The sequence below is a fragment of the Fundulus heteroclitus genome, chromosome 1, assembly GCF_011125445.2.
Source record: "Fundulus heteroclitus isolate FHET01 chromosome 1, MU-UCD_Fhet_4.1, whole genome shotgun sequence".
Classification (NCBI taxonomy): domain Eukaryota; kingdom Metazoa; phylum Chordata; class Actinopteri; order Cyprinodontiformes; family Fundulidae; genus Fundulus; species Fundulus heteroclitus.
Window position 1 is genome coordinate 13,496,001 of NC_046361.1, and position 25,638 is coordinate 13,521,638.

General features: G+C 43.1%; 2 protein-coding genes across 3 annotated transcripts in view; both read right to left on the reverse strand.

Moving 5' to 3' along the window:
- LOC118562690 overlaps positions 1–25,638 on the reverse strand; it is a 77,183-nt gene that overhangs the window by 18,051 nt on the left and 33,494 nt on the right. The gene's annotated exons all lie outside the window — the stretch shown is intronic.
- LOC118562694 (stonustoxin subunit beta-like) lies at positions 5,178–17,130 on the reverse strand. Of its 2 annotated transcripts, XM_036135448.1 has the most exons (6): positions 16,266–17,130; positions 15,338–16,173; positions 12,449–12,625; positions 10,875–11,051; positions 8,379–8,425; positions 5,178–6,209 (listed from the first exon to the last, which is right to left on the reverse strand). In XM_036135448.1, exons 2-6 carry the CDS (start codon positions 15,370–15,372, stop codon positions 5,683–5,685), a joined length of 963 nt encoding a protein of 320 aa, XP_035991341.1. In that variant the 5' UTR covers positions 15,373–16,173; positions 16,266–17,130; the 3' UTR covers positions 5,178–5,682. The 2 variants fall into 2 exon arrangements, with proteins under 2 accessions (XP_035991341.1, XP_035991338.1); XM_036135445.1 differs by lacking the exon at positions 16,266–17,130 and having other exon boundaries at positions 15,338–16,251.

Sequence of the window (25,638 nt, forward strand, 5' to 3'; positions counted from 1 at the left end):
CGCGTCATTTGCAGCCGGTAGACTGATCAAGGCCAAATGGCTACCGACATCTACTGTATTTGCTGATAGATCAAAAATCCACCAGATTCAATACGTAGAAATCCAAGTATCCTTAATCCAAACATGCAAACGTTTCAAACATCCAGGAATGACAAAGTCGAAAGACACACCGTTTTCTATCCAAGAATATAGGGTGTATCCTCCAAAAACTAGTCAGATCGGGACAGGACGGGTCCACCCTTTCGTTGCCTACCCATCGAGAAAAAATTTATCAATAGTATTGAGAGACCAGCTTACCAGATCCATGATTTTTCAGAGTTCGGTTATTATGAAGAAAGTGCTCAAAAAGACAAGACAAAGCAAATAGCAGGAGAGAGGGGGGCAGGGTAGGAGAGCAGATAAGGAACTCAGGAGAGCTGAAAGACACGGCCGACCTCGAAGAGAGACAGAACAGTAACTATCTAATGATAGATACTCGGCCCTTGCCTGATCCTCCCACTGCTTCTGTCTGCCCCCCTGCCTTCAGCTTAGCATCCACCTGCTCTGGCTAAATCTTGTCCCTCTCTCACTCAGGTGGTGGGTGAGTCTGAGAACAACCTTCAACACAATGATCTTCCCTGGCAGTGTCATGATTTTGTATTGGATGAACCCGGACAGAGCACGCACACACAGAGCTGTTTTAAGAGAGTTTATTGCAAGCAGTGGATGATGACGATGAGATGAACAAGAGTCAGTAACCGGACGGAGACGTAGGATGCAGGAGCTGGCTGGCAGGAGCAGAGTGGAGAGACTGACCAGGAAACGGGAAAGCTGCGCTGCTACAGAACCGGGAGTAAAGCCAGAGTCCATGAAAACGGGAACAGAGGTACAGAGTCCAGCAGCGCAGCAAACAGGAACACAACGGGACCAACGGAAACCAAGGCGGGAGGACAGGAGCAGACAGGCAAGGTGTTGGAGTAGCTGACCCTTGTAGCAGGTCCCAGAGCTCGGCAGTAGAATCCACAGCACGGCAAAGAGGGAACCTTGCTGGTCAGAGTCACAACAGGATTAAAGCTTGGCTGGATGAATACTTGTAGGCCAGGATGACAGCAGGATAGCAGCTAGGCAGGGTGAATACTTTTAGGCCAGAGTCCCAACAGTATAGCAGCCAGGCAGGATGAATACTTGTAGGCCAGAATGATAGCAGGATAACAGCTGGTCAAGATGAATACTAGTAGACCAGAACCACAGCAGGATTAGCAGGAAGGCAGGGTGAATACTTGCAGGTTAGAGTCACAACAGAATTAGAAGCTCCTCCTGAGGTTTAGAGGGGAAACAGCATAGATCCAGCAGCAGGCAGAGACTAGTAAAACTGAGGCAGGAAACAAACAGCTAGCAGGAGCAAACCAGGCTGGCAGGCGAGGAGTGATAGTTGTCTGATGACGGACCGGCAAAGGAGTGTTCTTCTTCTTCTCCTTTTATTGGCGGATTGCAAACAACTTATAGGTGCAAACCGCCACCTACTGTACATGAGTGTGTAGCTCTATGGTTCCACCTACTATATTCTATTTTTTAATTTTGTGTTATGTAAAAATAAAAACAATGCTTTATTAATTACCATATTTTCTTCCCTATCTCCATCTGTCCCTAAAATTCCTTTAATACTCCAATCTCTCCCTTTTTCCATAATTACTTTCCTCATCCTCTCTCTTTCCGTTGCATATTTAATACAATTCATCAAAACATGATACACATTTTCTTTTTCTGCACAACCCTCACATATATCATTATTTCTCTTCCCTATTATAAACAAAAACTCATTCAAGTATGTGTGTCCAGTTCTTAGTCTAGTAAAAATTATCTCTTCCCTTTCTGCTTCTTTTTCCATAATTTTTCCATATTACAGATTTTTTAACCCTATATAATCTTCTTCCTTTCTCATCTTCATCCCATATTTTTTTGCCATATTTCTGTTTCTTTCTTTTTAATTATTGATTTACCTTCCCCTTTCCCAAATGAAATCTGATCTTTATTCTGCTTTCCTAAAGCCTTTTTAGCTAGCTTGTCTGCTGTTTCATTTCCTTTCACCCCTTCATGTGCAGGTACCCAACAGAACTGAACCTCTATTCCATACCTATATAACCTATATAAACTCAAATTGATAAATTTCTATTACCAGGTCTTTCCTATTATTTTCTCCTGAATGAATGCTTTCTATTGCAGCTTTTGAATCTGTACAAATTACCACCCTATCCGGTCTAACCTCCTCCACCCACTGTAAACTAAAAATAATTGCAACCATTTCTGCTGTGTATATAGATAAAAGGTCTGTTAATCTTTCACATATACATATATTAAACTCTGGAATAAATATCCCTATTCCCACATTTCCCTTTGAATTTTTTGACCTAACTAACAATTAATGAGGCCAGGACATAACCAAACCCTGACAAGGAGGAAGAACTGAGATAGTAGTTAACAAAAACTAGATCAAAACTGAACCCTGACAGGCAGTAGGTACAAAAAAAAAGCGCTCTTTGGTGTACTTTCTAGTAATTCTTGAAACTACTAACGAATTAGTTTTTTTCTTTTTCGAGCCTGGTTCTCAAATTTCTTTCCCGACATGTTGACAACCGTCACTCATTCACCGCAGAAGTAAACAGTCTAAAACTATCTCTTCACATTCTGGTTGGTCAACCCATGGATCATAATTAGTGAGCCCACTTGGCCCATTTTTAATTTGGGGAAATCTGCAACCATAGGAGAGAGTCTGACAAATTACATAACAGTTGAATTTTTCACCTCATCATGTGACCTAATGATAGGCCGCTGGGCTTTAGCCCAGGTAAGCCCGAGCATTAAAGCGGACCAGTATATACCCATAATGTATGTGTGTGTGTGTGTGTGTGTGTTCATGTATAACTACATATCCATGATTCTAAATAGAGTCCATAAATTAGCTCAACTCCAGGGGCCCACATCGTTCTGTTCTTTTTAGACAATGATAATCTTTCCCTCACCTGAGACATACCTGGAATTTTTTTTATTTAATAAATTTTCATAATGATATGTTCCTGAATTGGTTCTCAGGTTACGGGATAAGGTTACTTAGCTCTATAATGGTCTGAGGGTAAAGGTAAAGGTGACTGAATGCATTAACCTGGAACTTCTATCTTCAGTTTCTCTCAGCTGTACTGGTCAATTCTCACCCACTGGCCAAAAGATTAATTTCCGCCTATCAACTTTGCCCAGTATGAACTAGCTAACATGGAATATCATAGCCTTTTGCTTTGTTTTAGTTCACAGATTCACCCTTAGATATATTGCTATTTATAGAAACATGCTTGGTGTGGGAGAAATTGAGTTTTTCATAATTGGTGGCAAAATCAGGTTTTTACAATTAATCCCTATTATTAGTGATCTGTGTACACAGGTAATGAGGAATGGTATTTCCATACAGACATAAAAAGTTATTAAAAAAAGGGTTTCAGAAAGTTCTGCATATTATTTTCTATTATTGTTTTATTTAATACACAACATTTTTAATCAAACAAATAAGAATAGCTTTTAAATGGGTAACATTAAAAAGCTATTTTGTAAGAAATTACCACAAACCAAAGTTTTACTTACTAGCCAGTTGATGTGGTCATAACCTCTTTCTCAGACATGTTGCTTTTAGTTGCCGTTGGGGATTTCTTCAGTATCGCTGTAACGCTCCATATAAAGATTTTAACTTCACTGGTTTACAGACACAATATTTTCCATGGATGATCCTCCTTTAACCAGCTATTGACGTCACCCTTGAGTGTTTCGCTGTATCTACACAAGAAAAACAGCCTTAAAAAGATGTTCCCTCCTCTAAATTATTTCCCATCAAATCACATAGATCTGAATAATTTCTCTAAGTTGAAAAACTGATCTGAACTGTCTCAAGTTGTTTTGGTTCAAGAACTTAAGGAAGTTTTATGTTCTTTGAGAAATGGCACAGTAGTAAATATTTAACACCAAAGTGTGGACTTCAGCCTTTGCTTGTAAGTGGTAAGATTGCCATAAAAGGTGGGATGAAGGTGGGTTCATGCAGCGGAAAAGTAGGTTTGATAGAGTAACAGCTGCAGGTCTATGTAAATACTGCATGGAAAATACAGTTTTTATTGAGGCACAAAGGCTTTTCTATCCTTTAGTTTTTCTAAAATAATTCAAATTAAAGGCAACTTTGATGTTTTTTTGATTATTTGAAAGTAAATGACTTTGTTTTAGAAAACCTAGGGAAAAGTTTTCCTTTAACCAAAGTCTGGTGAAATATTAACATTTATAAGCTGATGTAAAATTTTGAGCTAATCCTAAAGTTAAGTGTGGACTTTATGATGCTAGTTTCTGATAAACCAGAGGTAAGATTACTAAAGTGTGTTAACATTACTTACCACTTGTTTTTCTGTGTAACCTGACTTCTCCTGGTTGTGACCACTCACTAAGGCCTTGACCTGCCAATCAATCAGTCTGTCGAATCAATCAACACACCAATAGGGCCCCGTCTAACATCGTTTTTTGTTAGGCTTTGTGCAGAATGTTTATATTCACAGCACTGAAAATGATTTGAGTTCACACAAAAACGGGGAGAATCAAAACATTAGAGATTTGCCAATGAAATGATCTGACATGAGCAAACAAGTTTGTTTTGCAAATAACTTTTTCACTTTGTTAGAAAAAATAAGTTATTTGAAATAAAAAATAAACAGGTTTTGCAATTAAAATTTTACTGTCGAAAATAACTTATTTCATTGCAGTTTAAAAGTTTTGATTGCAAATATTTTTTTGTGGCTTACAAATAACGGAAACCCAAAATTTAGTGTCTCAGAAAATTTGAGTATTATATAACATTAATTTAAAAAAAGAAATGGGTAAATGTTATGCAATGGGCCCATCATGGCCAACATAATCATAGGAAAGACTGCTGACTGGAAAGATATTCAGAAGTCCACAAGGTTATGCCAAAACATCATTGCTATAAACCAAAAGCACAGAAAGCTGTATCCAAGCATATTCACAGAAAGTTCAGTGAATAAGTGGGGTTGGAAAAGGGGCACCAGCAAGGGACAAGGACAGCCTTATTTTGAAAGGACACACGTACACATATTGTAAGTCAGTTTTTTTCTTGTTCTCAATATCACCTCCAACGTTTCTGGTAGACATGGCCCAGCATGTCTTAGTTTTACTTTCCCATTGGAGTCCTTGACACATTTGTCAGCTTCAATATATTTGCACAGTACTGTCAGTTCAGTTACTATTTACCCCATATTCATTTACACAGATTAAATGCTTTACTCCAGTAAACACATTCATTTTCCTAAACACAAAAACATAACACTGCATCTTTCTTGATCTTTATTTAGTTTGTCTTTCATATATAGCTACAGGACTTCACTGTGTTTAAACTGAACCCAGAATTAAGATAAAATGTTTTTCACAGAATTACAAATTTTCTCTCTTTCTGCTATTATAATGTTTCAACAAGATCTCTTTATTAATGTATTTAAATAGTAAAAGGATAAAAACTAAATTGAGACATGATATAGAAAATATGAGCACTTAATGTAAAATACAATAAATAATTTGATGTATGCTCCAAAAAATGTAAAATAAAACTATGCTGCTTTCAATATAATATCAGTAGTTTTCACTGCAATTATTTTGTAAAAAATTATTTTACATGTGACACAAAGTTATAGAGCCTTTTGTGCCAAACCAGAAGCCTGGAAAGAGCTCCTCTTTGAATTTTGCATAGAAGGTGTGAATCAGACTTAACTCTCCAGATGACACATTATAATAACTCAAGGTACCACCCTTCCAGTCAAGCAATACTGCTATTTTTTGGCATGGCCTCATCTTGATTTCAACTGAATCCTTCTTATGCAGGGCTGTGCATTCAGTCTTGGAACATCGCAAACTCCAGGAATTTTCATTGCAACCCAGACCACCACTGCTGTCATGTTCCTTACTCACAGTTTTATATGCTACTGCAATTCCAACCGTGCCTTTCCATTCCACTTCCCAGTAAGAGATGCCTTTTAGGCTCTCCGAACAAAATACCTGGGTCCTCTTAAATTTGGATTTAAATTGTTGTTGTGAAACCCTACTGTCCACCTTGATGACAGTTCTTGCTTGTCTGTTGTTTTCAGACAAAAGAAGCCGTCTGCCTGCAGTTTTGTCATCGAGTTTCAAATCTGTAGCATCTGAAACAAATTAATGTAATTAGGTGTCACAGAAGAGCAAAGGGGATTAACCATCAAATCAGTTCAAGTCAGAGTGATCTTTGTAAACAGCATGGTCTGTAAAAACAAACTGCAACACAGCTCTGGTAGTATCTGTGTATTAAAATATTATGACATTGTAGGTTTGTAGAATATCAATAAATATGTTTTAGAACAGTATAACTGAATTGCTATTTTCACTCATGTAAGTTAATTCTAGACGTATTAGTGTGCTCAGACTTGTCATTTTACTCTCATTATGATATACCACGCTACTTGTAATCATTACAACCAAAAGAAACTCATTTTAATCACAATCTTGTGTAAACCTTAGCTAAAACAGTTTTTGGAAAATGTCATAATAAGAACAAATTCAATCTTTGAATAAGCTTCTTTAATTATGATAATTATTAGATATGTTTATTTAGATTACATAAGTAAAATAACTACTATATGTCAGGATAACCAAGGGTTTGATGGTCTCTTGTAGCTCTCTCAGGATCCAGCAGTCTGTTTGTGTTTTCACCTTTTAGCTTTGTTTAGCCTGTGATCCTTGTTTTTGTTATTGGTTTAACTCCAGTTTGATATTTATGTTTATAGTTTTATGTGGTATCTGTTTGGTTCAGTCTCTGTCTAGTTAGCTTATGTCCGTTATTATTATTATTATTATTAGTTCTGTTAGATCCTTCGTTTATGCTTGCCATTAGTTCCTGTGTTTGAAATGTCCTTCTTATAGTGTTATTATATACAGGTCCTGTTTACGTTAGCTTCTGTTATTAGTCTGTAATCTTGTAGATCTGTTCCTTATTAGTATGGTCATTTTCTAGCTCCCTGTTAGATTCTGTTACTTCCCCTGCACCTGCCAGTTCATTTCCTTTCTTTCCTGGAGTCTATTGTATCACTCAGTTCACGTGTGCCTAATTATTCATCTATTGTTCCCTCTGTCTCTTCCCTTTAAGTTCAGCTCACTTTGTCACATACATTGTTTCCCTGTCAGCCTGTATGCCTTGTTTAAAAATTTATTAAATGATCTTCTACTTATCATGCGACTCTTGGGGCTCTTGTCTATGCTCCAGCCTTGCAACAAACCTGACACCATATACATTTTAAAAAGGTTTTATAGCCTGTCTACTGTTAGATGAGATAGAATTCAATAGAGATACTTTCTATGAGATTACCTAAGCACAATTGTAACATGTCAAAATATTTGTAGTGGATTCTTAAAGAAATCTAGTTAATAGACCTGTGTCAAGACAACATGACACCTGTGCTACCTGCCAGTTGTTTGAAAAGGACTTTTCAGTACTATACTGTGTAAAAACTGCCTGTTCCTACACAGTATTGAAGACACTTAGCAAGTGAAATCCATGTACGCTTTGACAGAATGCATATTGCTCCCACCATCAGGTGTTTGACTGTTTCAGGCGTATGTTGACACAGCCGCCATCTTAGGTATCTTAATCTAAATGCCTGTTCTTATACTGCCATGATAAGTGGCACTGTGATGTGTTTTTAAAGAAATAGACATTGGTAGGACTATCAATGATAGTCCTTACTGTTTCAATTAGTCTTCAGCCTTTCTCCTTTTGCTTTACACACAGTTTCAGGTAGCTAGACTTAAGGTCTAACTCTCCATGAAATTAATGCTTCTATCTAATCCATTGGGCATTCTGTCATACCAGCAATGTATCTGAGTACTGGTACCACTTATGTTTGGCTTGGACTTTTCTATTACCGTTAATCAGGCTGTACAGGGCCTGTCTTACTAACTATAAGTGTTTGGTTGTTGCTGACTCCATCAAGGTTATTGATTGCGTATGGATTTCAGAGGTTTTTGTATCAGGGTTGAACATCTACAATCTTATTATCTTGTAATGCAAAATGTTATGATCATCCTGCTTCTCTTTGATACCACTCAACTAGACCTGTCCAATCCAAATGAGGTGATGGTATCTACAGTTTGATCTTCTTCCTGGTTCCCCCTTGCCCCCTGAGAGCTGGACAGTTTGTATGTCTGTCACTCAGATTGTCCAAAACCTAATGAAGGTTGCTCTAAGAGGGGATTTGAACCCATGAGTTGTAATTAAACAATATCTTTATTAAGTTAAGTCATTTAAACAGGGTTATAAAAATTTTATAGAAGAGACTTACATTTCTTCATCCCAGGCCGTAACCGATGTGGTCCGTTAGAGTCAAAACTGTTAAAACAACAATACACGTTAAATAAATTCACACTTTTTATGTTTTATATTTATGTTTTTGAGATGTAAGGTAAATGCTCTCTTAAAGTTACTTGTAGTTTTGCGTAATTATCTTTTCATTTGTATATACATTCACATGTCACATTAGATACACTTTGCAACTTTACTTATAATGACATTGTTTCAGCAGGAGTTCAAAACAAGAGTTTTTTTGTCCATTTTAAACCTTTTAAACCAGACTGCGAAATATCTAGTGCTAATTGCCATGATTTAGGTTTTTGTATGTTTTGTTTTTGACTTTTCCAGACTTTTCTAGAATCAGCCACTCAGTTACCGGTCAATTAGCCCAGATCAGCTCCACCTGCTGCCAGTAATTACTCTCAACTCTGGTCACCTGTTTCCCTGTCCATATATACCTGCCTCAGTCAACTTATCCCTGCCAGAACAGCTCTTCTCTTCTTGTTCCATCTGGTCTGATCTTCTCATCTAGTGTGATGTGCCCTGCTTCTACAAGTTCCTATCAGTGTTGTTTTCGTCAATGATGACGACGAAATTATTTCGTTGACGCCCTTTTTTTTTTCATCACAATAACAAAAACTGATGAGCTAAACATAGATCTTTGATGACGAAAACATGACGAGTCGTGGATGTGAGTTTTGGTGGATGTGAGTTTTCAGAGTTTTCAGAGTTGTCGTTGACGGGACTGGATGAAAACATTAGTGGATGGTTTGTCGAACATTTAAAATGCATCACATTTCTGCCTATTGTGCTGTAATCTGTTCGTTACAAGCTAAGAAGTATCAGCCCTGCTGCTGCGTCCTGTTTGGTCACACCCACCACCTGGCGTGCAGCAGTGCACATTCTGCATGACATTAATTTATACTTAATTATAATGGATTGCGGCGGTGAGGTGGGCGGATTTTCACCCGATTGGTGCGCTGCGTTGTGGGAAAAATGAATAAATAAAGACTATAAAGGGCTCCTTTAGAGTAAACAGGAGGAATGATGGGTCTGAACTGAAGCCCCCGATGTTAAAAGTTCCTTAAAATTACCCTTAAAAGTGCGCACCTAAATTACATGTAACGTAATTTTGCACACCTGAATTCAAGCGCAAGGCAGCATGCCTGTTTATAAGAACGAAACGTATAAATAGAATAAGAGGCTTTTTGGACTGGATCTGGTTAGCAGAACTGTTTTCTGATCCAGCGTGCAGCCTTGACTGGTTCTAAATAAAGGATTTATCTGGCAGCCGTTCTCCCCACTTCCCTCCTGTGCAGTTCCGTCCCGAGCCTTTTGGGGGCCCTGAGCAGAATTAGATTTGGGGGCCTCCCTGTCCACCACGCAGAATAACCTATGCTAGAAAATTATTGACACAAATGCCAAGCTATCATGTTATAGTGAATATTATAAACGACTAAAATACTTCTCTTTTAATAAAATTTCGGAATACAAACTGTCACAAAACATTACATAAATTATTTCATCATCATTTCCATCACAATTTATTAATTTATATCACTTGTTTAAGTTATTTAATAATAACTTCAATAAGCTGTCAGTCTGGTAAGGAATCTGGTTATTATTCAAAATTGTTGAGGTTAATTGTTGCTTTATGAATTGCAACACAAGACTGACTAAAACTAGCCTAAAACCTTTTTCAATTTTAGTCGACTAAACTGGACTAAAACTATTTTGTTTAGTAATGACTAAAATGTGACTAAAACTAACAATTTTCATCCTGAAGACTAAAACTAAGACTAAAACTAAGATGGCTGCCAAAAACAACACTAGTTCCTATGTATTCAGCCAGCTGGACTCTTTTGTTAAATTGCCTGTGTTTGCGTGCTGCAGTTCTGCCTGTTTCCCCTTGCATTCCAGATGCTTGCTCTGCACATTCTGGTCGTTCCCCGGTCCACATCGCCTGTTCTGGTCTTTCTCTACCCGCATCCTCTGGTCTCCTGCTCATCCCTGCCTGCCTGCACCATCTGCCATAACTCATCTGTCAAATCTGGTTCTGATCGTCTGCCTCACCCGCCACTATTCATACCTCACAATAAACCTGTTAAAAATGTAACTCTGTATCTGGCTGAATATCGGGTTCACCAGCGTCACCCATTGGACTAATAACAAAGGATATAACAGCAGTTTGCTGGATACTTTCCGTGTTTCAGACTATACCACACAAACCTGTAAGGTGGCTTTGTTTGAAGATTTCAGATATTTCAACATTAGTGTCAGCAGTTTCTATAATACTCTGACCTGATCATCTAGAACCAACAACTAGGCAACATTCAAGATAACTTAAATCCATTTCCTTTTTAATTTTGATGATCAGCTTGAACTTAACCAACTTGATTTTACAATGTTTGGATACCTAATAACAGTATGAGTTTGTCATATCCAACAGAACAAAAAAAATAAATACACCATAAGCACTTTAACATACCACACCGTCTCCAGCTTCTGATTTGTGTCATCAAGGCAAGCGTTGAGCACACTCATTCCAATGTCTCCACAGTGATTGTAACTTAAATCAAGCTGTTTTAGCTTGGAGACTTTATTGGATTTAAGTGTGGATGCAAGGAAATCACAGCCTTTCTCAGTCACCTGACATCCCGATAGCCTGAGCATAACACAAAGGTAGATATTACAGCTTAATGCATGCTAAACCAGAGGACATCTTCGAAACACCAGCTTTGAAAAGCAAAAATCTGCATATGTATTTTTTTTTACCATACTCATTAACTCTGCAACTGTGTGACAATGCTCTAAATTGTTGCTCTGACACCCATGTTTTGATGTCACACATATTTTTGATATTAGTACTGTGTATCTCAACACATCTTCTTCTCTATTTTGGATTATATTCAAAGACCTAATTGAAACATGTTGAGGATTAAATATAAATTCAAGGAAACTAAGTGTTATTTCTAAACATACAGTCAAACATCACAACAAGCTTTATTACATGTTTTATTAAATAACATATATGCATTAATAATGTATAAGCCTTATTGTGGGTGGACCTTCCAACGCCACATACATTCAAGGCTTTCCCTTAAGTGCAGTAGAGGCTATGAAACCTCATTGAAACTTGGATGAATTTATACCTGCAATAGGACTATCAAAGGATAATTATATCACTTAAGATTACAGATAGTGGAGACAGGACTTTTAGAAGAACCACCTCCTCATCCTCGCAGAGCAACTCAGAAGGTGATGATGGATTTTTACTGGCAAAGACCCACCATACCGGTGAAATCCATTGTCTGACAGACTTTTATAAGTACCTTGATATTCATCAGAAAAATAAACTGGACTGGAGTCACAACACTGATGCTCTTCAAAGGAAGCGTCAGAGCAGACGATTCTAGGGTGCCCCATCAACCCAGTGCAGGTTGTAGGAATCAGAAGACTCTGGCACAAATAATAGCACTGTTTGAAAACGTCTTCTAACCCATGCACGAAGCTTATGCAAAGCTGGAGAGCTCCATAGAGACAGACTGCTGCACCCTAAAGGCACAAAAGGGTTTTATCACTGAACCTTCCTCCCAGGTGCTGCTAGATCACTGCTCTCAAAAATCTCAATAGATGTTTGCATCCCTGCTGTTTTTGCAGTTATTTCAGTTCTGTAAATAGTTTTGTGTTTTTTATGCATATATATACATATATGGTTTTTTTTTAAATCACTTTTCTTAGTTGCACACTTGTTGTATTTCTTGTGCATGGCATTTTGAATCTCTGTTTAGTAGTTTTTTGTCATGTTGTGAAGTTGCTCTTTGCTGCTGGTACACCTATATTTTCTAACAATAAAGAATCTTCTATTCTAAGGTTTCCATTATTACCATCCAAACACTTATTCCTGTCAAAACTTTCAATGAATTTTTGAGTGATCATTAACTGTCAGTAAAGGGAACAAATGCAACTATGCCAGAATTCAAAACAACTATATATATATATATATATATATATATATATATATATATATATATATATATATATATATATAAGTATACTTACTTCAGAACTTCCACTTTACAGTGTAGACTCTTTAATCCTTCAGCAAGTTGCTGTACTCCTGAATCCAGCAGATCATTATGACTCAAGTCCAGTTCAGTGAGGTATGAGGAAGCAGAATTGAGGGCTAGGGTTCTCAAACCTCTGCAAGATTCTTCAGAGAGCTCACACCAGCTCAGCCTGTACAAATATATGTAATTAGGCACACAGACAGAATGTTGCTACAACCTTTTTGATAGATTTAAAATGTGCTTTTTCAGCAACTTGGTAAGGGAAATTTAACCAACTGTTACTCTGATGTAGCTATGCAGTGCAATGAGAAATTATTTTGTGGCTTATAAATTTCTTCTTTTTATGCTTTTTTGTCACATTAAACAGTTTCAAATCCATGCATCCATCCATTTTCTGACCCGCTTAATCCCTCATGGGGTTGCGGAGGTTGCTGGTGCCTATCTCCAGCGTTAACTGGGCGAGAGGCGGGGTACACCCTGTACAGGTCGCCAGTTTCTCACAGGGCCAGTTTCAAATCATCAAACAAATTTAAAAACATAACACCAGACCATCATACTACCACCACCATGCTTGACTGTCAGTAGGTTGTTCTTTATTTTAGGAATGCTGCCTTAGTTTTATACCACCTGAAATGGAACACACCCCTTCCAAAATGTTCCACATTACAGCATGTTGTAGTATATTTTTCCAAAAGTCTTGAGAATCATCAATATGTTTTTGTGAAATATTCTTTTTGGTGAGCGTCTCGTTTGCTTTCTAAAATCTCCCATGAAAATGCTCTGATGCAGAGGGTTAGATCTGTAAGGACATCCATAATGAAACCTTTGGCAAGTTTACCATGCATGCTCTTCATAAAGGATCGGTCGAGGTCGAGGTTCTGGAGACTTTGACCACTGGCAGCATTCGCAGAATAACGACTGCCACTGGTGCTGTGACCGACAAGGTACTGGTGGAAACTGGTCTACTCTTGAAGAAGTGGGACACTATGTGAACTAAAGAGAGTCACCAAGAGTACAGTGAGATACAGTATAAGGGAAAGTGGGTGCTGATCTGGAAAGATGTACATCATATGTCCTGTCCTATATTCACTTCTGCACAGATGTTGTTCTACCCACAAATACAATCAGAGTGTTTCCTAACCAGAAACCATGGGTAGATGCATAGTGTGGTCCCTGCCGAAAGCCCGGGATGCAGCACTCCGATAAGAAGACAGGTTTGCCTACTGTCTGTTCCTCTGACCTCTGGCATCATGAAGTGCTTCAGGATCCTCCTGAAGTACATGAAGGATGCCATCCTTGCTGGCCTTGACAGCCTGCAGTTTGCCTACAGGGTGAACTGTTCTGAAGAGTATGCTGTCTCACTGGCACTTCACATGGCTCTGACTCATCGGTAGAATCCTATGTTAGGATGCTATTTGTGGACTTCAGCTCAGCCCTCAACACCGTGCTCCCAGACATGCTGGTTCTGAAGCTCTAAAGCCTGGGTTTATCTCCACCGCTGTGCTCCTGGATCAGTGACTTCCTCACCAACAGGCCCCAGGTGGTGAGGATAGGGAAACTCACATCTGCCCCACTGATCCTCAAGGCTGGAACGCTGCAGGGTTGTGTCCTCAGCCATGCTCTCTTCACCCAAGACTGCCCTGCTATCCACCCCACAAACATGGATATGTTTGTGGACAACAGTGGAGTGGGTATCCAACAATAATGAGATGCACTACAGAGAGGAGGTCCAAAATCTTACACAGTGGTGCTCCGGGAAAACCTCATCCTGAACACCAGCAAAACCAAGGATGTCATACTGAATTACAGGAAGTCCAGGAAGACTGAACACACTCCTCTCTGCATACAGGGAGAGGTGGTGGAGCGTCTGGACAGTACAAAGCTCCTGGTATTCACATCTCCGCAGACCTCTCCTGGACTCTGGAGACTTCACACCTGATGAAGAAATCCTAACAACAGCTCTTCTTCCTCAGGAAACTGAAATGGACTGGACTTTCTACTAAGCTGTTCATAATCTTTTTTAGAGCTACAATAGTAAGTATCTTGTGTCTCATCATAATAGTGTGGTATGGGAGCTGCACGGCACAGGTGGTGAGGATAGTACAGGGGATTATGGGATGCTGTCTACAATATTTGGACGTAGTTTATGTCTTATAGGCATGTTATATGTAATCTGTGTGTATCCTGAGTTGGTTTCTGTCTCATCAAAACTTTCACTATGGTAACACATAGTGACAATTAAGATTCATGATTCTTGAAATCATTTGTTGAAGATTGAATTTTGTATTTATTCAGATTATCTTTGTCTGATATTAAAGCTTGTTTGATGATCTGAAACATTTCAGTTACCAAGGAAAGCAGGCAAGAGGTGCAAAAAGGTTTTATAACAGCACCATATATAATAGCATTTATAATTTAGACCCTGTGTGGAGAAATTCCACAGTAAATTTGTTTTGTTCATCTCAAGTTCTTGTTTTTGAGAACTTTCAACATTGTTCCTTGTTTATTCTTACCACACAAAAAAGATTCAACTGAATCAAATAAACTAATAACATCTTGCCATAATTGGCAATGCCAATTATGAATGAAAAAACACTTTAAAAACTTTTCCAGATAGTCTAATTTACATCTAATTTATTGATTAAACCAAGAACGAGATGTTTTTGTAGTAATGTTAGTTAGTTGTATATTTAATGTGACAATGGCATGTACTATTCTGCAATATTTTGAAAAAATAAACCAATCTTTAATTGAACTGTCCAATGACAAATTAACCAGAATCTTGGCTACAACATACAACCTATTGCAAATACCAAGACATGAGTCTCTAAGATAAGCTAAAATAGCTAAAACATTGGAAAACAGCTTGTAAACTACTTACAAAGCAGCTCTGGAGACTTTCACCACTGGCAGCATTCCCAGAAGAACTTTCTCTGATTTCAGGTACTTCTTGAGATCAAACACATCAAGCTTCTCATCTGATGTTAAGAGCACATAAGTTAAAGCTGACCACTGAGAAGAAGTGAAATTTTCAAAGGATTTTGTTTCTGATTGAAGGAAATGTTTGATTTCTTGAACGAGAGAGTGGTCATTCAGCTCATTAAGACAGTGAAAAAGATTAAGGTTTTTTTCTGGGTCCTTGATGTCCTCCCTAATCTTTTTTTGATGTACTCCACTGTTTCCTTGTTGATATTTTCACAATCTTCAGTCTTTTCCAGCAGTTCTTGGAGTAGAAGTTGATTATTTTCCATAGAGAGTCCAAGCAGAAAGCGGAGAAACAGATCCCAGTCCCCATTTTTGCTCTCTAAAGCCTTGTCCACTGCTTTCTTATAGAACGCTGAGGCAGACATGGATGGGGACCTTGAAGCGGGTTGAATGAACAAATTTTTACCTTTGGTATTGAATGTGTGAAATACATAGAGAGCTGCCAGGTACTCCTGAATGCTCAGATGGACAAAGCAAAACTGTTTTTTCTGGTACAGGCCATGGTCTTCTCGTTTGATCTGAGTAAACAGTCCAGAGAAGACAGCAGCTTATGTGATGTCAATACCACAGTCTGTCAGGCTTTCTTCACAAAAGAGAAGGTCTCCTGTCTCTAAAGCCTCAAAGGCTAGTTTCCCTAAAGACAGGACTATTTGTTTATTTCTGGAATTCCAACAGGAATGCGCCTCAAAATGTTCACATTTTTCATGTTCACTGTACTTCACATTAGCTTGTCTGCATTGGAGCAACAGAAAATATGTGTAGATGTCAGTCAGTGTTTTGGGCAGCCCATCATCTTGATTTTGGTGAACAATGTCCTCCAATACCTTTGAGGTGATAAAGCAGAAAACAGGAATGTGACACATGATGTAGAGACTTCTTGACTGCTTCACATGTCTCAGGATTTTTTCAGACAGTTCCTTGTCACTAAATCTCTTCCAGAAATATTCCTCTTTTTGTTCATCATTAAATCCTCTAACTTCTGTCATTCTGTCCACTTTTTCAATAGGAATGTTGTTGGATGCTGCAGGTCGAGAAGTAATCCAAATCTGGGCCTTTTGAAGGAGATTTCCTAGGATGAGATTTGTCAACAAAACTTTTAAAGAAGCTTTCTTTCTAACATCTGTACAATGATGGCTTTCGTTGAATTCAAGATCAAGGCGACATTCATCAAGACCATCCAAAATGATCAGAATTTCATACTTGTCATAGTTAGTTATTTCAGAGGTCTTCATAGGTGGGAAGAACTGATGAATCAGATCTTCTAAACTGTGTTCTTCCTCTTTTCTAAGGTTCAACTCTCTGAAAGGAAGTGGAAATGTATAAAAAATGTTTTCATTGGCTGTGCCCTCCACCCAGTCCAGTATGTATTTCATTGATGCGAATGTTTTGCCTATCCCAGCCATTCCAAGGGTAAGCACCGTTTTGATGTCTGAATCAACAAGTGATGGTTTAAAAATGTCACAGTATCTGATAGGCGTTTCTTCTTGCTCTTGTTTAAACTTGGCATCTTGAACCTGTCTACACTCATGCTGAGAATTGACCTCTCCTCTGTCTCCCTCTACAATGTAAAGATCTGTGTAGATATCCTTAAGGAGAGTAGATGTTCTCTGCTGATCTATCCCTTCTGAGACGTAGGTAAGATGTTCCTTCAGCTGGGCTCTGAGTTTACGTTGACTTGCAAAATCAGGCTTCTCTGAAAAAAAGAACAGCAAAATATGTATTTATAAGTATTTATGAATGAATAAAAATCTATTTCCAAACTAAAACTAAATATTTATTTACTTTGGACACAGACGATCGTTTTATTGTAAAAATTATAAAAACACACTAAAGCATCAGATATGTACCACGGAATAATTGACTAGATAAAAAAAATTATAAAATATTTTAAATTGGCATTTACCCAGTCCCTTTTCTATGAATTGTCTAAAATGTTTTGCTGCAACCAATTACCTTAAAATGTCAGGTAATTAGTGAAATGAAGTCAACTTCAATCTGCAGTCTAAGTGTCATATGATCTGTCGGCATAAATACATCTTTTATGAAAAGCCCCAAAGGCTACAACACCATTAAGCAGAAGGCATTGCACAATAAAGATCAAGGAGCTCTCTAAATGCATCAGGGTCAAAAATGGCAAGTACAAGTCAAGTTTGGGTTATCCTTTTTATTTAGTTTAGTTTAGTTTCCTGGGAGAGGCCATCAAATCCATCATCTTCAAATAAAAAGCAGTTGGTGCCACGACTCACCTGCCAAGAGGAGGCCACCCACCAAAACTGAGACCGGACAAAGACAGCATTGATCAGAGAGACAGCACAGAGACCAAAGGTGTAATATATGTGCATTATTTTATGCAACATAATAAGGAGGGGACCTGATTAACTGCACCCCCATGTTTAATTAAAGGTTAGGTTTTGCTCCACTTATCTGGAACAAACTTCCAGAAAACTGTAAAAGTATTGAAACCTTGAGTTCTTTTAAATCAAGATTAAAAACACATTTGTTTAGGATTGCCTTTGACTGTTCTAGTTAAACTGTTCTACTGAAACATTATTAGTTCAACTTTTTTTAGTCCAACTGTTTTTAATGTTCTATTTTGTTTCTACATTTTATTCCTACTTGTTATTATTCAAGTTTTATTTTCCTATATTTTAATTGTTTAAAGCACTTTGCATTGTCTCTGTATGGAATTGTGCTATATAAATAAATTTGCCTTGCCTTGCCTCGCCAAGGCCACATTCACCCTTCTAGATTAAATCCTACATCAGAGAACCAAGAATATGTCTAATCAAGTAAGTGTCATATTAGTTTTGTTGCCAAACAGCAACTTTTAACTTGGTAGCTTAGCATTTAGCTACTACAAAACTTAAAAATATATATTCTGTATACAACAGGCAAAAACATAACTTACCAGTGTCATGATTTGTCTTTGGATGAACCCGGACACAGCAACACACTGGAGAACGTTGAGCTGATTTGCTGGACTGGAGAACGTTGAACTGAGTTGCTGGACTGGAGAACGTTGAACTGAGTTGCTGGACTGGAGAACGTTGAACTGAGTTGCTGGACTGGAGAACGTTGAGGCTGCTGTAGATCTCACCGTGCAGCCGAGAGGATTCTTGGAGGTGCAGATAGGCGCGGGCGCAGGAACTCTGGCAACCAGACGTGGGAAAATCTCTGGTTGCTGAAGATTTCACCGTGCAGCCGAGAGGATTCTTGGAGGTGCGGGCGCAGGAACTCTGGCAACCAGACGTGGGAAAATCTCTGGACAGAGGCGCAACAGAGGATGAAAACAGGCTGAGACTGAACGGGAGTGAACACTACGGGCCGGCAACGAGAGCAGAATCTGGTTAGAACTACCCAAATTTCCAATTATCTATTTAAAAGAACACCAAACAAATCTGAATTTCTATATCCTATTACAAAAAATGTAAACGTAAAACCAAGTTTTTATTATTACAGCTTGTTTGAGTTTGCAAGACCATTTCTAATTTCCCACAACTATTTCTCAGACCCCAGTAAAAAATCACTTTGCTAAGTTTATTTAGGTGTAAAAACGAATCCCCAAAAATGTGAGTCTACCATTACTATTAGAAGAGCAGATCCTAATCACACTACATTATTGTCCCTTTTCATCTTGCTCTTGTAGTTTTGCAGGATACCAGTCATGTTTGGCGAGGCTAAATGGCTATGTAGTAAGGTCCTTTGGGAAATTTCAAAGCTGGTATGTAGCCCTTCTAATTTAGTTGGTATTTGCCTTTAAGCTCTTACAAGTATTTATATTAACAGAACACTGGAGGGAAGAAACTTCCCAATGTGTTTATTTGTGCCTGAAAAGACCATGAGACTCTCATTGCTCTTTTTTTCTAAGCCTCATGAACTCTCTGGGCTTCAGAATTTAGATTAGAAAAAAAACATTCATTGTGATTTTCCCAACACTTTCCCGTGCTCCAGAATAAGTGATATGCATGGTGTATCAGAATATTTTGAGCATCAACCACTCTTTAAGAAACATTTAAACAAGGGTTTCGATTACTGATGGAAATTTGCTACAAAATAATAGACCCCTTGCAATCACGTGACTCCGTTACCCAGAACCCCTTGCGTGGCGGCCATATTGATTGGCACGCCATGTTAAGGTGACTATTTATAAATTAAAGATATTTCTATCATACATTAATATGTGTGTATTTTCTAATATCAACAGTTATATATGAACACACACACACACACACACACACACACACACAAACCATTAAACTACTCAGAGCAATTGTACTTCAACAAATTTTGAGGAAAATAATAATGCAAAATATGTTATTTAATATTCTTTCCTATTATATTATTTTAAAACTACATTCAAGTTTATTCAATAAATAAATTTGACACTTCACACCATCGATTTGTTAGGCTCATTCATCTTGTTCATCTACGAAGACAACCTATATACACCAACGATGATAATCTATGTTAATGGTTATAATCTAGTCAGTTATGCAGATCTCTTAGCAACGCCATAGCAACGCCACATGCCTAGCAGTCTATCTAACTAAGTACTATTCATGCTACTAGACCTATCTACCATGATCTAGTATATGGCGATATCATTTATATATTTTTCCATTCCATTAATCTAATTTACAATCAACATATCAATAGGGGGTTTTCACTGACGTCACTGGCCAACTTCCGGTCCGCCATATTGGGTGGTACACTTCCTTATCTCTAGTTGTCGTACACGTATTATCGTATCGCAAATGGATAAGTACGCCAGCACGCTAGAGCGACCAGATAAGGACGTATATCTGAGGAAATGTTCCGTGATCGACCATATGGACCCCTATGCCCTCCACGGTGCCTTGTTTAGCCGTAATCCAGATGATTGGCCAAATGTAGAGCACGGCGACATAGTGCATTACCTGGTGTTCGGTGAAAACCCTCTGCACACTCTTGAGGAAATGAGAGCTTACAAGGGTCTAGAGGCTCACAACCAGTTCACATCTGGTTATGTACATCAAGGAAATCGCCATCATACGTGGACGGGTGAGTTTTAATAAGATGGTAAAAATGTAAACAATCCGACGCAAATGTGTCGCATGCTTCTGCGGTGGCTGATGGCTGGCGGTGCGCGAAGGCGCTTGGCTGCAGGGCCGATCGACGCCGCTCGCGGCTTTAATTATTTAAGCAGAACAATGACCAGTGCAAAATTAAGTTTTATTTACCGTATTGGCACCGGTAGGAGCTGCAGATCATAAAGTCAGCAAACAGTGGGAACACAGCAACTCGTTCAAAGGTAAGCTGCGCTCAGACGGGCTCTGGCACATGCTAACCGTCAGTGCTAACAACCACTCACGCATGTAATGTACTTTTAACTAGCTGCTATGTGTTTCAAAGGTTTAGAACACACTCTCATTGACATCGGGATACTGTGGAAAGTTATGTTCGGTCGACTTACAGCCGCGGTCCAAGCGAGCCGACGACTCTTTGTTATCTCTGACAGTTGTTCTCCGTGGTTGCGCCTCCAGGCAGGAAAGCGGTGGAAAATTAATCTGTTTCTATGTTTTTCCCATGGCGATCATGTGTTGCGCTGTTACAGCCCACAATACAGCAACGGTTTTACCATGGTTGAAATCAAGTTAAGGTGAAATTAATCAAATTAAAACACGGCTGAGAGAGGGAGTATAGTACGCGGTAGTCATAGGCAGTAGAGGCGGCGGAGGCAGTCAACATGGCAGCCGCGGAAAGTAATAAGTCATAACGCCCAAGCCCTATTATTAATATATTCTTCTTACATGTTTTAAATACTTAACAGTTAATTACCTGTGACAAAGTGAGCACCGCAGACTCTGGCGTATTCCAGCTTAACACCGTCCAAATCGGACCTGGATATCCGTGTCAGCCATAGGTGACGGTGTTGTTCAGAGAGCTGTTTTGTTTTTTCACACTGATTCACTATTACGGCTGGTAGGTAGAAAGAGCGTTGATCTCCACCTCCACGGGCCGTGCAACCAACCATTAAACACATTTTCCCCATTGTTCACTTCCAATACTGCCTAAGGCATCATACAATGCAGGTCAACGGTGCGAAACGACTGCCACCCAATATGGCGGACGCGCTGAGTAGTCACGTGAGCGTGACGTCAGCTGAAAACCCCCTATTGATGAATCAGCACCTTACAAAGTGATCGCTACACACGCGTGCATTGTTGATGTTCACGTTCTCCAGATCAGCATGTGAATTTCGTGTCAGCCAAACATGCCGCCTGCACCTTGAAAACTCAAGTGTCTTAGCACACTGCCAGTCTATTATGGTAGGCAACCTATAGAACGACTTTTTGTCCCTCCCAGCACGATTCCCGCAACCAACAATGCAACAGGTTTGCACCATATTGAACAATCAGTGAATAGTCTTTTGTATACGCTCCGCCGGCCATGCGAGTAATGGGGTAACTGGGCCAGTGCAGTGGTGGGCTGTCACGCTAGCGTGCCCACCGAGATGGAGGCGCACACCCCCGATCACGTGACTGTGACGTCAGATGCAAGGGGTCTATTCTACAAAATAGTGCTACAAAACAATCCAGAGTTTTGTAGCACTACATACTTGAGGCTGGTTTATCATGGCAAACAACCATAGTGTCAGGATCCTGTGTTGTGTTTCTGTTGATTGGACTCACCTGTGTTTAATTATCCCCGTTGTGTGTGTGCGCGTGTATATAAGTTGCCTCTGTTTGTTTCCCCATCGTCGGGTCATTCTGTGATCACCCTCTGCGTCCTCCTGAGTTTTCCCCGTGCTGTTGCTGCCAGAGGTCTTGTAAGTTTAGCTTTCATTAAATATCTTTTGTTTAACCCCATGCGCCTGCCTCTGCCTCGTTGCCGCCTAGGTCCTCGCCTCCACAATCCTGACAGTAATGACCCGACCAAGAGAGGGCCAGGCAACGGGGCTGGAAATAATCGGGCTGTTTAATCAGCTCTGGAGACAGAGGGAGAAGGTCTCCGCGCCGTGCTGGACTAACGCCTCGCAAACTTCCCGCGGGGGTCAGCCACCGGCGCGGGGCAGGCATGAAGGACGGCGAAGAAGAGGAAACCCCGTGTCGTGTCAGGCTGACGCCCCGCATTCCTCCCGCGAGGGTCAGCCACCGTCGCCGACTCATCTTTTTGCTTCCCCTCACTGCCGCCCAACAACCTTCACCCCGGCTCCGAGGAATCCGACCGCACCTCCTCCGCCCGGCAAACAGCAGCCTCTCATCGGCCGGTCTGCGGGGAAAGCAGGGGCGTATAAAGGACATTTCAGGATGGTGCCCAGGCCAAAGCCTGCGTGGGTGCGCACATGCCTTCACCGGCCAGACCTAGGACTCCTGCTGCGCACGCCACGGCCAAACCCTGCTTGGGTGCGCATTTACCTTCATCGACCTTCGCCTCTGCCGGGTGTGCACGTACCAGTACAGTCGGCCGAAGAAAGCTCAGTACAGCCGGCCGAAGAAAGCTCAGTACAGCCGGCCGAAGAAAGCTCAGTACAGCCGGCCGAAGAAAGCTCTGTCCCGCCGGCCATCCAAGGTCCTGCTCCGCCCGCCACGGCCAAAGCCTGCAAGGGTGTGCACGTCCCGCCGCCGCCGGCCTTCGCTGACGTCCCGCCGCCGCCGGCCTTCGCTGACGTCCCGCTGCCGCCGGCCTTCGCTGACGTCCCGCCGCAGTCCGAGGCCGCCGACGCTCTCAGGTCCCGGGAGGGGTTCCAGGGGGACCCGCCTCCCTGCCACGACGCTCCAGAGTTCTGCGAGGGGGTCCAGGAGGACCCGCCTCCAGTCTCCGCTCCCCAGTCCGGCGAGGCGGTCCAGGGGGACCCGCCTCCAGTCTCCGCTCCCCAGTCCGGCGAGGGGGTCCAGGGGGACCCGCCTCCAGTCTCCGCTCCCCAGTCCGGCGAGGCGGTCCAGGGGGACCCGCCTCCAGTCTCCGCTCCCCAGTCCGGCGAGGCGGTCCAGGGGGACCCGCCTCCAGTCTCCGCTCCCCAGTCCGGCGAGGCGGTCCAGGGGGACCCGCCTCCAGTCTCCGCTCCCCAGTCCGGCGAGGGTCCTGCTCTGGAACTCCACGTCTGGCAGACCGGGATGAGGCTCCGTCACCAACTGCCTGAGACCCTGCTGCTTCGCCGCCGCCGAGGTCGCCCTCCGCGACGCCCGCCGAGGACCCTGCTTTTTCGCCAAGGTCGCCCTCCGCGAAGCCCGCCGAGGACCCTGCTGCTTCGCCGCCGCCGAGGTCGCCCTCCGCGACGCCCGCCGAGGACCCTGCTGCTTCGCCGAGGTCGCCCTCCGCGAAGCCCGCCGAGGACCCTGCTGCTTCGCCGCCGCCGAGGTCGCCCTCCGCGACGCCCGCCGAGGACCCTGCTGCTTCGCCGCCGCCGAGGTCGCCCTCCGCGACGCCCGCCGAGGACCCTGCTGCTTCGCCGCCGCCGAGGTCGCCCTCCGCGACGCCCGCCGAGGACCCTGCTGCTCCCAAGCCACCGTTTTGAGCCACCTGAACTCTTTATTGGACTCAGAGATGATCTGTTCCCCAGCTGGACCGTTCCTGCTGCGCACGCCACGGCCAAAGCCTGCGTGGGTGCGCACATGCCTTCACCGGCCAGACCTAGGACTCCTGCTGCGCACGCCACGGCCAAAGCTTGCTTGGGTGCGCATTTACCTTCATCGACCTTCGCCTCTGCTGCTGTCTCCACCGTTGCCTCACCACCAGCAGCGGTCTCCGCATCGCAGTCTGGTTTCCCCCGGCGCAGATGCCGGGCTCGCCGGCACAGAACCTCCCTCGAGGCCCAGCCAGACGTGTTCGTCTCCAAGTTCTCCGCTCCACCGGCCGCAGAAGACAGCCCAGTCCCGCCGGCCGCCAAAGTAAGCGCAAACCCACTGGCTGACGCTGAAGATCCCACTGCACACGCCACGGCCCAAGCCTGCGTGGGTGTGCACGTACCAGTACAGCCGGCCGAAGAAAGCTCAGTACAGCCGGCCGAAGAAAGCTCAGTACAGTCGGCCGAAGAAAGCTCAGTACAGCCGGCCGAAGAAAGCTCAGTACAGCCGGCCGAAGAAAGCTCAGTACAGCCGGCCGAAGAAAGCTCAGTACAGCCGGCCGAAGAAAGCTCTGTCCCGCCGGCCATCCAAGGTCCTGCTCCGCCCGCCACGGCCAAAGCCTGCAAGGGTGTGCACGTCCCGCCGCCGCCGGCCTTCGCTGACGTCCCGCCGCCGCCGGCCTTCGCTGACGTCCCGCTGCCACCGGCCTTCGCTGACGTCCCGCCGCAGTCCGAGGCCGCCGACGCTCTCAGGTCCCGGGAGGGGTTCCAGGGGGACCCGCCTCCCTGCCACGACGCTCCAGAGTTCTGCGAGGGGGTCCAGGAGGACCCGCCTCCAGTCTCCGCTCCCCAGTTCGGCGAGGCGGTCCAGGGGGACCCGCCTCCAGTCTCCGCTCCCCAGTCCGGCGCGGGGGTCCAGGGGGACCCGCCTCCAGTCTCCGCTCCCCAGTCCGGCGAGGCGGTCCAGGGGGACCCGCCTCCAGTCTCCGCTCCCCAGTCCGGCGAGGCGGTCCAGGGGGACCCGCCTCCAGACTCCGCTCCCCAGTCCGGCGAGGCGGTCCAGGGGGACCCGCCTCCAGTCTCCGCTCCCCAGTCCGGCGAGGCGGTCCAGGGGGACCCGCCTCCAGTCTCCGCTCCCCAGTCCGGCGAGGGTCCTGCTCTGGAACTCCACGTCTGGCAGACCGGGATGAGGCTCCGTCACCAACTGCCTGAGACCCTGCTGCTTCGCCGCCGCCGAGGTCGCCCTCCGCGACGCCCGCCGAGGACCCTGCTGCTTCGCCGAGGTCGCCCTCCGCGAAGCCCGCCGAGGACCCCTGCTGCTTCGCCGCCGCCGAGGTCGCCCCTCCGCGACGCCCGCCGAGGACCCTGCTGCTTCGCCGAGGTCGCCCTCCGCGAAGCCCGCCGAGGACCCTGCTGCTTCCCCGCCGCCGAGGTCGCCCTCCGCGACGCCCGCCGAGGACCCTGCTGCTTCGCCGCCGCCGAGGTCGCCCTCCGCGACGCCCGCCGAGGACCCTGCTGCTTCGCCGCCGCCGAGGTCGCCCTCCGCGACGCCCGCCGAGGACCCTGCTGCTTCGCCGCCGCCGAGGTCGCCCTCCGCGACGCCCGCCGAGGACCCTGCTGCTCCCAAGCCACCGTTTTGAGCCACCTGAACT